Raw genomic sequence first — 16,137 nt, 5'->3', positions numbered from 1 at the left:
GAATTGACTCAGATCCTTAAGATAGTTTAATGCCTTAAAAAAGTGTTTATCTTTGTGTTGTTGCTAAAAGAGACTTTCTTTTTTAGCTACAGTAAGATGCTTACTGTCATGGGTATGTTTTGGGGGTTTGGTTATGTTCCTTTATACCTGATATTGGACTGTGGAGACAATACATGAGTCACCTTCCTCTCCATCCTTCCCTGTACCCCTTACTGACTCCCCAATATTAATCGTTTTTTATTCTGGTAACACCCAGACAAGAAATATTCGACTTTTCCCCCCTTCACAGGAAAAGGTGGACCTGGACTGAAGGGTGTAAAATCCCTGGACACATTCCTGGGGCAGGAAAAAGAAGAGGAAGATTAGAAGATTTTTTTTTTTTTTCCCTAAGAGAAATCCCAGCGGAGCTAAACGAATGTCCCCTCATCTCCAAAGGAAAGTTCATCGGATTTTTATTCTAGAGAGCTCATCTTCAGGATGTCAGTGAACATTTCTACTGCAGGAAAAGGTGTGGATCCAAATACAGTTGATACTTATGACAGTGGCGATGATTGGGAAATCGGGGTTGGAAATTTAATAATTGATTTGGACGCTGATTTGGAGAAGGACAGACAGAAATTTGAGATGAATAATTCCACCAATACCACTAGCAGCAGCAACTCTAAGGATTGTGGAGGTCTGGCCTCCAGTGGGGCCGGTGCTACCGCAGCCTTAGCTGATGGCCTAAAATTTGCTTCTGTTCAGCCCTCTGCTCCCCAGGGGAATTCACACAAAGAGACCAGCAAATCAAAAGTGAAAAGGAGTAAAACTTCTAAGGATGCTAATAAATCTCTGCCTTCGGCTGCCTTGTATGGGATTCCCGAGATCAGCAGCACTGGCAAGAGGCAGGAAGTCCAAGGGCGCCCTGGAGAGGCAACTGGCATGAATTCAGCGCTGGGTCAAAGTGTGAGCAGCGGCGGCGTCGGCGGCAACCCAAACAGCAATAGCACCAGCACCGGCACCTCCGCTGTCACCGCAGGGGCGGCCTCCTGCGGGAAAAGCAAAGAGGAGAAGCCAGGTAAAAGCCAGAGCAGCCGAGGCGCCAAGCGGGATAAGGATGCAGGGAAATCCAGGAAGGACAAGCACGACCTGCTTCCGGGCCACCCGAATGGCAGTGGCGGCCAGGCCCCTTCTGGGGGGCACCTCTATGGCTTTGGGGCCAAGAGCAATGGAGGTGGCGCGAGCCCCTTCCACTGCGGGGGCACTGGGAGTGGCAGCGGCGTGGCTGCAGGGGAAGTTAGCAAAAGCGCCCCGGATTCAGGGCTCATGGGAAACTGTATGTTGGTAAAGAAGGAAGAGGAGGAGGAGGAGAGCCACAGGCGAATCAAGAAACTGAAAACGGAGAAGGTAGGATAAAGTCGCCTTCCTAGATCTCCCACTGTCCTTTTTGTGTGCATTCGTGTGGGTGTGTGTGAGGGGTTGTGTCTTCGTGTGCCTTACACCTCTTATTTGTGCTTTCTGGTTCCTTGAGAGATTTCTATTACATGCATCCTTCCCCTGAAAATTTGGTGGCGGGGAGCTTACTTGGGTGCAGAGTTGAGCCCTTGCTTCTGCTGCTGCTTCTGCTGCTGCTGGTGCTGCTGCTTGTGGTGCTAGTGTTTGGGTCCCCAGTTGGGAGGGCCTGGGTGTTATAAGTACCTTTTGCCCTGCAGAAGGGCTCCTGGCCAGTCAGCCAGTGGTGGTATGCTTTTAATAGAAAAGCTGTGCATGTACCTACTTGACTCTTGTCCTGGTTTCCTCCCCTAAGGAGAACTGCCTTCTGTTTTAATTTACATGTCCTAGTGTTTCTGGTAATGTGTCCTTAGGTGCCGGGTTCACCGTCCCTCCCTGGTGAGGTATGTCAAAGATGCTAATTTACACTCCACCCTTTTTCCCCAAAAAGTCAAAGGATCTCTTCCTTGGATGGGTTGCTTTTATTGGTCCTGAATTAAATACCAACCTCGGTGTCCTTGGGTCATTGGTTTCATAACTGTAGAAAGACTGGAATGGTTTTGGTGGCTGCTAGGTAGGACTTTAACCCTTGTTCCCTTGTCCAGTTTTTAGCTGGAGATTTGAGTGTTATCACTTGGATTTCTAGCTTGACTAGAGAGCTGAAAGGCTGGTTAAAATAAAAAAATGAAATAGACTTGGCAGATTGGTGTTCTTGAAATGTGCAAACATAGCCAAAGGATACTAGAATTATGTGTTGCATTTGAGCAGTGCGGTTTGTGGACTTTAAAACTTGGACCCTTCCTCCCGCCTTTGCCGTTGTATTCAAGTCTAGTTAAACCCTTTCTTTGAAAAATGGCCCCCAGTGTTCTGCTGCTTGGTGCTGGAGGCCTTTGACCTACTGGTCTGGTGATTGTTGTGCATGGAGTAATGTCCCAGGACTGAAGGTGCTGTCCACTGGGGCAGGTTGAGAGTGAACTTGAGATGTGAGTGGTGTTTCTGTAAAACTAATCTTTAGATTAATTCTACAGGTTGTGCCTTGTAGAAGCAAAATTTGTATCGTATGGCTTGTGGCATGGTTGTTTGGAAATATGCTTATTAAATAATTTGATTTTTGCTATTTCTAAGTATCAGAATTGTAAGATGTCTTTGGGTAATTTTTTTGTGTACAATTATTCACTGCTTTCTACTTACACCTTTGTACTTCTGTGTTGGTGTGTGTGTTCAAGATTTAAATTGGAGTACAGGAATAAAGTTTTGATTTGATGATTTTAAAAGTTGATGAAAGTACATTGAAGTCCAGATAATGCCAAAATATCAAAAAACCCTCTGAACACTTCTTTTTATTCATGTCCCCTTGGTCAGACAACATTTTTACATTGATGAATTTCAATGGAATTTTTAAAATCCCAGGTTTTAATTCTTATGTTTAAATGTGTAGTTTCACTTAATTTCTGCTAAAAGGCATTCTGAAATCTTCTTATTACTTAGTACAGTAGGGCATTTACTTTTGTTGCCAATAGTCTTCAAATTGCAGTTCTAATCTGCTCTAACTATCTAGATGAATTGCCCTAATCCAGTGCTCACAATGGCTGTGGTTAAGGAGTCAGAGCCATTTGATTGGATTCACTGCTGCGTGGAATGTGGGAGGTACTGCCCTTTTGCATTCCCCTTAGCCTTTTAATCTTCCAGCCAAATGTTCACATTCAACAATTTTGTTTAGCTGGCAATCGGAACATTTCAGTATCTCAAAGCCTGCTGTCATGGCAACTGAGATTAGAGCATGGTATAGGTTCTCCAGCTTTTTGTGCTCTTTTCACTTTCCAGTCACAGAGGAAGCTGGATGAAGAACGGAAGAATTAAATTATTCATATCCATGTAACTCATCTTCAGTCAGAGCAGCATAACTGTGATAATATGAATTACATAAGTGAAGAGCAAACAAGTCATGATGGGCCTGGGGTGGAGGAGGGGCGAGAGCTCAGTGCATTTAGTTTCACTCCACCGGCAACTGAAGTCACTGGTGTTGGCGCACAGGGGCACTTCAGGGATGGCTCCGAGGGGCTTGAATCCTGCAGTGTTGGCCATTCTCTGTCAAGCTGGGGTGTTGGCTCAGGAACACCGTTCCATCAGTCTTTCCTCCCCACCCCCACCCCACCCCAGAAAGGCTTCTCTTAAGAATGCTCTCATCCTTGGCACACAGATATGGCACTCCCTTGCACAGATGCCATCCAGGGAACTGACTCTTAATTCCACTAACTTGTGGTTGTGTAAATTAGACTTCAATTTAGAAAGTACTTCCTAATGATAGGAGAAGACCTATTTAGGAGGTAAAGATTTATTAGTAGGACAGGTGTCACCTGACAAAGATATTTCAACACTGAAGCATCTTTGAGACAGGCTTTTTGACATTTGGTACAGTTTTAATTTCAGTCTTGTTTGATTATCTGAGTTTGTGAAGGTAAGTGCCTCAAAAGTGAAGGTGATTTATTTTCAGCTATCAGACGTGGCTTGCAATGGGCCAAAGGGTGTGTGTAAGTGCACTTTTTTATTTTCTTCCTGGTTCACAGGAGATTCGTAAGACTGGCTGTCACAAGTTAATTTTCACAGCATGCTTAAATGTCTATTTTTGGTGTGTTTATTCTGTTTCTTCACTACACAAAGTCATGTTAAACATGATAAATTGGACCTCATGAAACCTAATTAAATCAATGAGTGTTCTACTCCTTTATGTGGAAACCACAAGTATGTTGTAAAAGTCGCCACTCCCTGAATACGTGAACAAAATCAAAACATGCCATAATTCTAAGATGTTTGAGCTCTATTTCTATAGCCCATTTTGTGGTTAAGCCACCAGCGACATGTCTGAATAAGTAGGTTTGACGGGTTGGCTTTTGGTTGTTAAAACCTGCTCCTCCACCTTCCTCCTCCTTTCTTTTGAAGCATAATAGCCTGTGTTGAGGCTCTTCTGCATGTGTCCTCCTTAGCTGTTTTAACAGTTTTGACTTTATCAGGCTAAATGGTTAGCGTTACATGGGGTTAATTTGATTGCTGGGACATTCAAAAATACATGGGTGACTTCTTAAAAACAACTGATACTTACACATGAAAGGCAAAGTAGATCTTATAGTTGTGTCTTAGGATTCTGACTACTCAGTACCTATTCAGGAAGGAGAATTGTTTCTCCAATATCATGCTGCTTTCACTAAGCTGGTCCTTAACAGGCTAAAGGTGGTGTCTACAAATGGACCTGTCTATAAAGGATATCATTCATTGTATTTTATTCTCTTGTAGAAGCCTTTTAACACTTCACTAGGGAATTCTGGCACATTTTCTAAGTGAGTGTGAGCAGTTTAAAGAACATATTTTGATTAATGAGTTTTGTGGACGATATGCCTTTTCCTCTAAATATAGTGCCCCCTACAAATTCTGCTTAGAGAGTGCAGTTTATCTACTGTGAAATAAAAGGGCAGGAAGGTCACTTGCTATAATTAAAGAACAAAGTCCATTGTTGTTGGACAGCAAACTGTTTTGAAAGCTTCACAAGGGATTTGGCTGTTAAAAACATTGGTAACTAAGGGCGGCTCCCAATCAGCCTCCATCCAGCGCCTTACTTTTCTATGGGCTTCCTCCAAGGGTGATGTGGCTTTTGAGAGGGGTGCAGAGGGGCTGCCCTTTCCTGAAGGAAGTTTCTGTGAGAACCCATGCAGCTTGGAGAATCTGTATGACTTAGACACGTCACTGAGTTCTGAGCGTAGTATTCGAAACCTGCTGGGTTCGCGGAGAGATTTAAAAAATACACACAACTGATCAAGATTGCTCTGAAAGGAGATAAATAACATTTAGCAACTTTTAATAACTTTGCGAATAGTCTGTAAAAAAGGGGTGAGGAGGAATTGATTGTCCAGATGTCACGAGGTTAAGAATGCTCTTCAAGTGAAATTGCTTGGCTGCAAGATGGTTTTAATTAGAGTGTTATAAAGACTTATTTTTCCTAAGCAGCATTTTATAGTTAGTAAATGAAATGTATGCCGAAAGTGCTAAGCAGAAATCTCCCTAACCACAGAGGTGTTCAATAACCAGATTCGAACAACATGGAAAGTACCATCTGTTCTTCGTTTTCAGCATGAAAAACAAGGATTGAATGGCTGAGACTTGCTCCAATTTTGACTGTGTCTGTTTTTTTTTTAATTTAAAAAAGTTCACCTGGTACTTCATAGAAACTTGAAATTGCTGTAATATGAGCAACACTGTGAAAACACATGTTTCTAGATTTATTTTAACCAGTTCCACTTTTATTTAAAAAGATTTCCAGAAGCCCGGCCATTGAACACTTTCTAATGGTTATTCAGTTCCTGCGGGCAATCACAATGAGGGGTCAGTTCTTCAAAGATCTAACCATTTAGTCAGTACCTGATTATTCTGTCAATTTTCCCACTGGAGGCAAGGTGGGGCAAAGGCTCTCACAGACGAACTCTGGTCAGCCTTTATCGGTTAATCTAATTGTAGGTGATAGGGCTGTAGACTGGTGTTTACTATACAGAGACCTTACTCTTCTTAAGAGCTGTAGTCTAGGACTGTTGATAAGGAGGAATATATTCTTTTAATGATGATAACTTTTTGAGTCTTTGATTTTTAGACGCTAAGCTTTTTCGTTCTGGTTTTACTAAGAGCACTGGGTAAAACATTATCCAGCCTTTGTTTGAGGTCTTTTATAGAGGCTAATGACTGGGCTTGTGCCTCCCCGAGATAAATGACATTATCTCTGAGAGAGCTGACAGGAAACAGACATGTTAATGGTGAAGCTGCGGGGAGGATCTGCTCCGGTTCTGACAAAAGAGTAGAGAAGGGACCCCTGGTTGTGGTCATTAACACATAATGCATTCTTGCTCTTCCTAAGAGGCCCTTGATAATTGGAAAGCTATTTTAGCCACAAGCACTTAAATCATAAATCTACTCCTAGTTCCCCTTCATTCTTAAAAGTAGCAAAGTAATGTGTTTTTTGTTAACAAGTGTGCGATCTGTTTTTTTAAAATGGTGGCACTTTTGGGCTGGGAGGTAGTGACACTTGGGAGAGTTGTGCTTCTCTCTTTATCAGATGGGATCTCTCTTTGTCTTTCATCATTGCTCAGTCATCCCTCTGCTTTAATAAAGCAAAAAAGGTGGGCCCAAAAACTAAAAAGAAATAATTTTCATGCTTGAAGATGTCTCATGGGAGAGGGATAAAATCTATTTTTTGTAAGTGGGGGAAAAGATTATGCTCAGTGAGTTGAATGTGATGAAACCTGCCTTTTGAAGTGTATGTTTAAACCGTCATGGGTATAATTGAGTTTCTATGCAGTTTAAACTCTGCTTCTTGAACAGAGATAATTGCCATGTTGAACACACTCTAGAGGTGTAGAAGAGGTGGAAGGATCATGTTTTCCTATTCTTTAATATTGAACACTGGAAGTTTTTCATAGTAATTACTATAGCACAACGTAGTTTTGATTGCCAGCACTCTGAACTTGCCAGGGATCTGAACAGTAAGGGTTTTGCTTGAATACTAAACAGTTTATTCCCAAATTACATATTTTTAGTGTAACATTCTCGTAGAACATGGAAGCCAAAACTAAGGAATACCTGGCTGTCCTTAGCAACATCATGGTGGAAATAACCTTTCTTCATTAGGACTGTTGTTAATAAGTAATAATTTCCTCTTAACCTGTATCGATAAAGAGAACAGGAGTGACTTAAATCATCATTATAGACTAACACAGGGATCATACTGGTGCCGTGTAAACCTGGTATTGCATAGGTGTGTGTATATAACTGTTATAATTGCATATATAGATTGTTGGGTTGGGAGTGGATTGAGAGTATTGCATTAGTATGTGCTTTATTTGTTTTTCTTTTAAATGCCCCTGTTGATTTTATGTACAATTCTGCTGCAGGGTAAATGAGTCCATTGGTGTCCAATTCTTACTCCCAGCGGAAGTTCCACTAGTGACTACTTGCTCTCTGTTGCAAGTTCTTTTTAATTTAAGATAAAGGTTTTGGTAATTGTAACAAAGTTTCTGCAACTGAGTGAAAGATTGTTAAATTTTTCAGACCATTGACCAGCAGCTGGGCTTTGTAGTATTATTCAAGAGGTGAGATTGACACATTGCTTCTAAAGTTGAAATCTGTATATTTTATAAATTTTGATTAGAACTACCTTTGGGTTTTGCCTGACAAACAAGTGACTATAAAGCAAATACTTCTTATATTTGAACAGGTCAGTGGGCCTTTGAACTACATGGTACTCATCTGGTAATCAGAAGGCTTTTCTCTCAGCCCTCCCTCCCGCCCTCCTCAGTGATGCTAAATGAAAATTTAAAAACATACAGTTGTGAAAGAGAAAAGGGAAGGGTGTTTCAGTTAGAACAAATGGGTTTGAAGGGATGAATAAGTACTATTGCTGATTTTTCAAAACTACTCTTCTTGTTCATCCAGTCCCCCACCCGCACCCCCATTTGATTATTTATTCACTGTGACATTCTAGCTCAACCACTGAGCGTTTTTTTTTTTTTTTTTTTGTTAACCTCCCGGGAATCCTCATCATCAGCTAGTACCTTAAGAAAAATGTGTCTACAAGGACATCTAGACATATTTCAGTAATGCCCAATGAATGTAGCTTTTACAGTTTAAATATATATCGATTATATTTTGTGTTGTACATAATGATTTTAGAGAGCAGATATTTAGGTTGTGGAATTGGCTTATTATGTTAACCAGAGAGCAGATGGCATGGTGCCACAGACGTATAATTTTACTTAAAGGGACTTTTAAGGTTTTGATGTGTTTTCTTTTCCTCTTATTTCCCTGATGGCTTCTTTTTATTGAAGGGTAACTTAAGGAGACCTGGTAGCAATTTTACTGCCTTCCCCTGACAGTTTGAAATAATAGCTTGGTCTTTGGTTGCACTGATCTTCCACCAGTCAAGTTGATTCTGGTTTTTGTCATGTGGCAGCGAATTTAAAAAAAAAAAAAAGTGTTTGTAGTATGTTTTAAGAAATGGACTCTTTTATATGCTTCAATTAGCAACAGACGACAAAGTCACAATTGGTCACACTTTCATAAACTCCTAGAAGTTACTGTTTGTGTGTCCTTTTGATTAAAGAAAACTGGTTGGTTTCTTGGGAAAGCACATCTGGCCCTAGGGCTGCTTTAGGTACACAATTTTGTCTTTCACATTAGTCACAGAAGGTGCAAAGGTCATGTCTAAGTTGCTTCTAGTTAGGTTAGCAAGCCTTCGCCCATTCTGATACACCCACCACGTGTTTGAATTCACTTGGTGTAAAAGTATCATTTGTTTCTGTGTACAGTTTTACCCATTCTTCCCTTAGAACATCATCAGGATGAGCTGGAAAGCATCTCCTAACTTTTTTTTTGCAAAGTGTGGGTAAGCCAGACCAGATTACTTTTGGATTTCCTGTCACTTCCTTGGCTGATTTTATGGATGGCTCATGTTAAAAGCAGCAATAATGTTTGAATTGGAAGGGTGGATGCCTTGGGTTTTTCATTCTTCATGGAGAACTGTTTATTTGTGTGTGGTTCACCACAGTACACGGATAATGCTATCAAATCTGTGCTTTATTATAGGCTTATGACTAGCACAGCAGCACTTCAGTTATGTTTTTGTGTTTTAGTTCTTTGCCAATTCTTTTGTGATGGAAATGAAATTAGAACTGAATCTTTGCAGCCAAGGGGAAAATAGGCACAACAAATAGAAATTGCCCCTCCAGCCAGTTCAGAAGTAAGTAGTGGTGATTTAAAGAAACTTTTTTTCAAAGTAAGTGAAACATACAGAAAAATATTTAATTTAACTTTTCTGTGAAGATCGCTGGAAGATGAGCTGTTCCAACAACTAGGCTTTATCCTTTATAGTGTTTCACATCTTAAGTAACTAATTGAAAAAAAGCAATTCACATTCCCAAATCCTGCAACTGCTTTGAAGGTAGAATCTGAGTAAGTAATATTGTTTGGTTCTGCTCCCCAAAGGGAACAGTATGATTTTAAAACAGAGCAATGGAGCCTTTCTGCATCAGACTTCATTTGGCCAATTGTCTGCATTTACATTCCTTGCCCAAATCCTTCACCAGCCTTTCCAGTGCTGCCGCAGCAGATGCCAGACACTGAAGGAGAAAGCGAGCAGCTGTTTCCATTACTCCATTGCTGTATTATCCTCCACAATCTGCTTTATTTTGCTCTCCCCTCCCCCACTGTTGAAATAAAGAAACCTCTCCCTTTGATTTTTGCGTGCTCCAGCTTATCAGTTTGCAGGTTCATCTTATCAGAACCCCTGGTTTCTTCTGAGGGTGCAGTTTATTGTTTCCTGGCGGGAGCCTAAGGAGATCCAGGGCCGGGGGTGTGGCCCCCGGCTGCGCTCCCTGTGGGGGGCAATGGGGACGCACAGTCCGCAGCCTGGGAAGTGCCCTCCTTCCCTCCCTGGACCCGTTTATAGCCCTGAGCGCTGTAAATCTGTCAGCTCTTCACGAGGCCCTCACCTCTTTCTTCATTTGCTCCAGCTTCTAGTTTGACAACGTTCCCCTGAGGCGGAATTCTAATCTGCTTCCAATTAGTTGCAAAATGTGACTGAAATTTCCACATTATGACTGCTGTTTTACTTGCACGCACACATCCAGAAACAAATCAATGCTCTTGAATATTTATTTTTCGAGCCCTTGGATTTACTTTAAGAGGAAGAATTTCCAACTGTGTGGAATGACTCCCAGGGCTTGTATTTTTTCTCTCAAAGTCTTGTATGCTGGGAATATATACGAGGTCTGTCCAGAAATTATCCCACTATGTACTATGAAAAAGACACATTTATTGAAGAAGATACAGGAAACATTGTACATAGGACAATGACTCCTCAGTCCTCTTCAAAATAGGCACCATGGGACCTCACACAGTTCTCCCAGTCGCCATCAGCTACATCATCATATTTTCTTGAATCTTATCTGTGGTTTCAAATCTCTTCCCTTTCAAAAGCCATTTTAGTTTTGGGAAAAGTCAGAAGTTACAGGGCACCAAACCTGGGCTGTAAAGGGGCTGACTCACCTGGGTGATTTGATGGTTTGGCAAAAAACTCTGCACTAGATGTGGTGTGTGAGCAGGTGTGTTGTGTGATGAAACTGCCAGTCACCAGTTGCCCATAACTGTGGCCTCCTGAATCATCCAAATAGTTTCTGCAGAGGAATGTTAAAGCTTAACGCAAAATTCGATGCAGATTCTTTGCTCTACTAGCTCAGTCATTTTGAATGTGATGGCCACACAGTACACATACTCAGTCAGTGGGGAATCTACCACCTCCACTGACTGGTACAGTGAAGGCATCATTGTTCATGCATGTGCATTCCAGTCCGCTCTCCTTGGCTGCCAGGTTACATTGATGCAGTGCAGATCATTCTTGTTATATTAATAATGACTGGACTGTTTCTGGACAAACTAAGATATATATTTAAAAAAATATATATATATATATATATCACATCACAACAACTAGGATGGGTTCTCCCATCTCTCAGTAAGCCTTTTCCATGTTTTCAGGATTTCTCAAAATGTATTACACATGTTTAAGTTAAATAAAATTTTTAGTAAAAGAAAACAAGGATAGTTGCCTTGAACAGAGAGGCCCTCGTGCAGTGTTTTAATGGAACACAAATGCACATACATTTACTTCTAAATATAACTTAATTGTATTTGTCCAAAACACAAAATACTTGTTACACACTGCTAAAAAACCCAAATAAACAAATTGGGTGATTAACTGGCTTAATATATACAAGAGCAGCACAATATTAAAGATTACATGATGGTCTTTAAGTGTGCCTTGCTACAAACCACACCCTCTGGAAACTTGGAACGTTTGGGCCGCAGTAGCTGTGGTGGGTGGCTTCCTGTGACTTGGCATCATCCACTGTGAGGAGAATCTGTGCTGGGCCCAGGGCTTTGGAGGTGGTTCAACTTTGAAGGGGGATCATAACTCAACTCTGTTTCTTCCTTTTCAGTGATTTTTTTTGAAAAGAAAGATATTGATCTGCCTGATTATATGTAAATATCAGTTCTTTAAATATTGGTTGCTAAGAAAGTCATGTTTAGCTAAATTTATTACTTAAAAACTTTTCTCATGTGCTGGCACATTTTAGTACTGGCTCAGTATTTGCACAAAGGAGGTACTCTTAAGTTAAAGAATGTAAACATCCAAATTTACTGGTGTATTTTATAGTAGCATTCAGTCCTTAGCATCTCAGCAGATTGATATCAACAGTAATAATGGGCTTTAAAGAGGTGTGAAGAATTTTATTGATGGTCAAGTGGTCATGTTGATCACATTACTTTGTATTAGTTTCTAAATAACACTTTCACGTGTAAATAGATCAGTTGTATTTTTTTTCAACATCATTGTCAAATCAAATCCTAAAAGCTCTATAGTGAGTGGTGGGTTTATTTTGTACTTTTTAATGTGCTGTTTTCAATCTCTGTAACTCATAGGTGGAGCATTTATTTCACTTCGTTTAAAAAGACATGTTTTAAATTATTTATTACATATAGGATATAAATTATTTAAATTATTTTATTTGAAAGCTTTTGGCTATGGCAACTTCTGCAAATGATGTAGGAGTGCTCTTTGTACTGCTTCTTTTCTTACTCTATGACTGGTAATAGAAAAAAATAGCCAGATTGAAATCCTTAAAAAATTTTAAATGTGGGCCTTTAAGATTGTAGAGACCTCCTAAGTTAAAAAAAAAAAGAAAAAAGAAAAAAGAAAAGGAAATTGTTGCCCCATAGTGAAATGCTCACAATAGGCACGGTTGTGCTAGCCCCTCAAGTCCTGGGGTTCACTAATTACCCTTTAATGAGGTCAGTCTGCCTTCGCTTTTTCCCTATCTTGGGAGGAAAATCATACAAGACAGTTGGAGTTCAAGTGGATCTTGCTGTATTTGCAACTTAGCATTAACTGCTTTGAAGGCCCTCAGGGTGCTTAATTGGGGCTGGGCATTTTTGTTTTGGGGGAGACTACACACAGCTCCCCATTGTGCGAGTAGAAGCCACTGTGCATCTTGGAAGCATTACATGCTTTTGTTGATGGTGCATAGCTTTATAAACTCCAAATGAGCTTATTGCCTTTTAACCATTGGGAGCATTAAATAATGGAGGAACCTAGAAGTTTCTGGGTTGGGTAGCTGCCAAGCAGTTAAAAAAAAAAAAAAAAAGGGAATGAATAGTTTAGTTGTAAGGCGAACCATTTGTTTACAGATTAAGATTTGTTCGGTCGTAAGTCCTATGGACATGGAAGTGGAAGAATGAAACCATAAGGTATAGGAATTGAATGCCCAGTGTTAAGTTTTGTGATCATGCTCAGCTGTTTTACCCATTTCTCACAAAAGAAGAAGGAATGAATGGTTTAACGGTGAGAACTGCCTGGCCAAGTGTCCCTTTTAAGCTGTAAGAAGAGAGGGGGAGGAAGGTTGTCATTTCTTTGCTGCCTGGTCAGGAAGCTAAAAATTGAAGGTTCTTCCAACTGAGAGAAGGACAATGGCTGCTGTTGAATTTTCCTGTTCGTTCAAATGACTGGGAATGGTGGTGGTGGTGGTGATGGTGGTGGAGGTAGGGAGTAAAAAGTAGAAAGAATGTGTGTGGCAAAGGGGGTGGTAGGTGGAGAGCCTTTGTTAAAATGGCTCTAGACAATGCACTTCTTGAATAATTGGCACCCTTTACAGAAATCCCCCACTATTTTGTTAGCTAGGGGCCATGGTTCTAAACAGAGAGGATCTCGCCAGCAGGGGCAGTGAATTGGTACAGCCATAGGGGGATCGGGGTGCACCTGGGGAGCACAGTTGCCTGGCAGCCAAAATTTCAGGATGTCTTTTCTTTTCTTTTTTTTTTTAAAGGACTAGATTGTATCTAACAGTAGAAAAGAGCAGAAGTCATAGCAGCTGTTTCCATTGTAGTTGTAGTTTGCCCTTCCAAGCCTTTTATAAATAACAGGTTTAAGGAAATCACTAGTAAATGTTGTTTTCTAGGAGTATCATTTTCAACACTCTCTGATTTAGTTTTTATTTTTATATTAGTCCTGGGAATGAAACCCTTGATCTCAAAGTGCTCTTTTGTGTATAAACTGTCACCCTATTGATAACACAGGATATTTACAAATAGATTCTGCATGAGGTCTTTGTATTCTGTTTGACCATTAAAAGGCAAAGCCCATTCCGTCTGTAACATTAAAATTACTTGTTTGTAACTTGATGCATATTAGATAAGAGAATGTTTTAATATATTAAATTCTTAACATGCTATTGTTTTGTTTTTCTCCGTACTAAATTCTGTTACTGTCATTTGGTATATCATGGTCCTTTTGAAATGGCTTGATTTTTTTTAGTCTAAATCATGGCTGATAGCTTCATTTTACAGATCTATTTCTTTTTTGGGGTGTGATGTGAGCAACAGGAGGGTGAAAGGAATAGGGGAGCAGAAAGGGCGTAAAGATTTAGGTTTAAATGGATTCAGCCTTGTCAAATTAGTGACTTTTAATGTGCTGTGTGCTTCACTCCGAATGCTTTTTTATTAATATTTTCTATATTAGTGAAGAAAGAGACTGGATTTTATTTCTGTGAGCATCCAACATAATTTTTACCATTTCAAACTTTTAAAGCTCATAAAATTTAGCACTTTTATCGTCATTAACTAGACTAAATTTGTGTAAATACATTTTTAAGAAAGTCATGCAAGAAAAATTATGTTTTACCAAAGAGGAATATCCCTGCCAATGTCACCAAAATTTGATTTCTTTGGGTGTTGTTTAAACGTTAATATGTGCTCAACCTAGGTTTACCTAGCAAACCAAAGCAAAGAGCCTGGATAAAAAGCATTGCTCATGTTCATATTTGTGACAGCCTGCAGGCTTTGCAAGCTGCAATCATTTTACAATTTTAATCGCTCTGGGAAAGAAAGTTTTTTTTTTAAATCAAATTATCAGTGTTTCCACAATGCGAATTGACTATTTCTGAGGGTTCAAAAAACTGCCTAAACATACCATCTTTGAGAGAGGTTCGGCCTTCCTTGTTCACATGTACATAAAGCACAGGGGGATTGGTGCTGAGCTTCCTGCGTATTAACAACGGTTCCACTTGTGTCTGGTTCCTCCTCTCTAACCTCTCTCTGGGTACTATTTAAGAGGATGCTTTTTGTTCCCCACATAAAACGCGAAAGGAAAAATGCTAACCTTTTTCAGATGCTCTGAAAATGAATTTTGTAAACCTGCTTACACCCAAGTCTAGTACTTTCTATCTTAGCTCATATTAAAGGCTTAAAGTCTCCTTTGAAAGGCTGTATGAATATAGAAGCCTGCTATAAATTCATGTATATTATTTCCTTGTAAGAACCTGTGTTTTCCACTTACCTGGAGTTAGTACAGCTGTGGAGTTAACTTCCAGCAGACAATCTCGTCCAGTTTTAGATTGATAGCAGTTCTATGGTATCTTCTGCTATTTACTGGTGATTAGATGATAACATGAAATCACTTGCCCTTGTTGGATTTCAGCTCTCGAAGCGTATTCAATTTTAAACACATTGAATTTTCCTTTTCTGACACTTATCGTGAAATCTGAAGATGTTCGAAGACTTGTACTTAAAAAATATAGAAAATGCCCACTATATTCAAATGTCGTTTTTACTGGTGTTCAACACATGGATACAGATCTCTTCAAATCACCTCTGGATTTGGTGAGCACACACTGGAAGTTAAATGGTGGTATGAAAATAAATGTTGTTTTATCTTTTGTCTGTAAAATAAATTCTGAAAGGTCCTTGAAGAATTCCTTTTTGGATCTGTTGCATTTCATTTCGGGATCTAAAGAGGGATGTTAATTGTACAAATACTCTGTGCAATGAGGTATAGTTGCCTCCATGTTATTTGAGCCTGAATTTGCGTATATAATTGGAGAGATTATTGGAGAAGAGAGAGTGTTTTGCTGTGGTAGATGTGGTTTAAATTCTAGCACTGAGCATAGCATTTACTTTCTCAGCTTACCCACAAAATCTGTGACTAATTTGGTGAATGTGAAGATTTTAGTCCAGATGGTTAGGTTTAATTGTAAAAACTGGAAAAGTTTCAAAGTACCCTTTGGGGGAGTATGGGAAATAACAACTAAACAACAAAAAAGAATGGAAAGTAACTACAAGTTACTAAATATAGCGTATTTGTATGTTACGTGTTTGTAAACACACATAGACATAGACACTTAAATGTGTGTACATACCACTGATTTTCAACCCTTTTCATCTCATAGCACACATGAATTAATTACTAAAATTCTGCAGCACATGAAAAATATATTATCATTTTTGCTGATGTGACCAAAAAAAAAAAAAAAGCATGATTTTGATTCATTCACACTGGACTGTTATTGTTGTGTTGGCTGCTGTCACTTAAAAAAAAATTGACAATCTAAGGGAAGATAGGTCAGTGGCCCTCACTAAAGTCAAGTATTGCTCCTTTAAAAAACATTCTTGCGGCACATGGGTTGAAAAGCGCTGATATATACAGTAGTCGAGGAGAAGCTGAAGAATCTGTTCTACCAGTTGCATGAACAGATAGGATCAAGAAGAGAAGTGATTTTTAATGTTTAGTGATTTAGTATGTCT

General features: G+C 39.7%; 1 protein-coding gene across 1 annotated transcript in view; it reads left to right on the top strand.

The window, feature by feature from the left end:
- The first annotated feature begins 253 nt into the window (after positions 1-253).
- Positions 254-16,137, top strand: part of ZNF608 (zinc finger protein 608) — a 103,327-nt gene continuing 87,443 nt past the window's right edge. Inside the window, exon 1 of the mRNA XM_090276635.1 lies at positions 254-1,386. Coding sequence (XP_090132761.1) covers positions 478-1,386 — 909 coding nt within the window. The 5' untranslated portion in view covers positions 254-477. The remainder of the gene's footprint in view (positions 1,387-16,137) is intronic.

Source organism: Furipterus horrens, unplaced genomic scaffold (genome assembly GCF_987537825.1).
Source record: "Furipterus horrens unplaced genomic scaffold, mFurHor1.1.pri manual_scaffold_5, whole genome shotgun sequence".
Taxonomy (NCBI): Eukaryota; Metazoa; Chordata; class Mammalia; order Chiroptera; family Furipteridae; genus Furipterus; species Furipterus horrens.
This window is presented reverse-complemented; position numbering and strand designations above follow the sequence as displayed.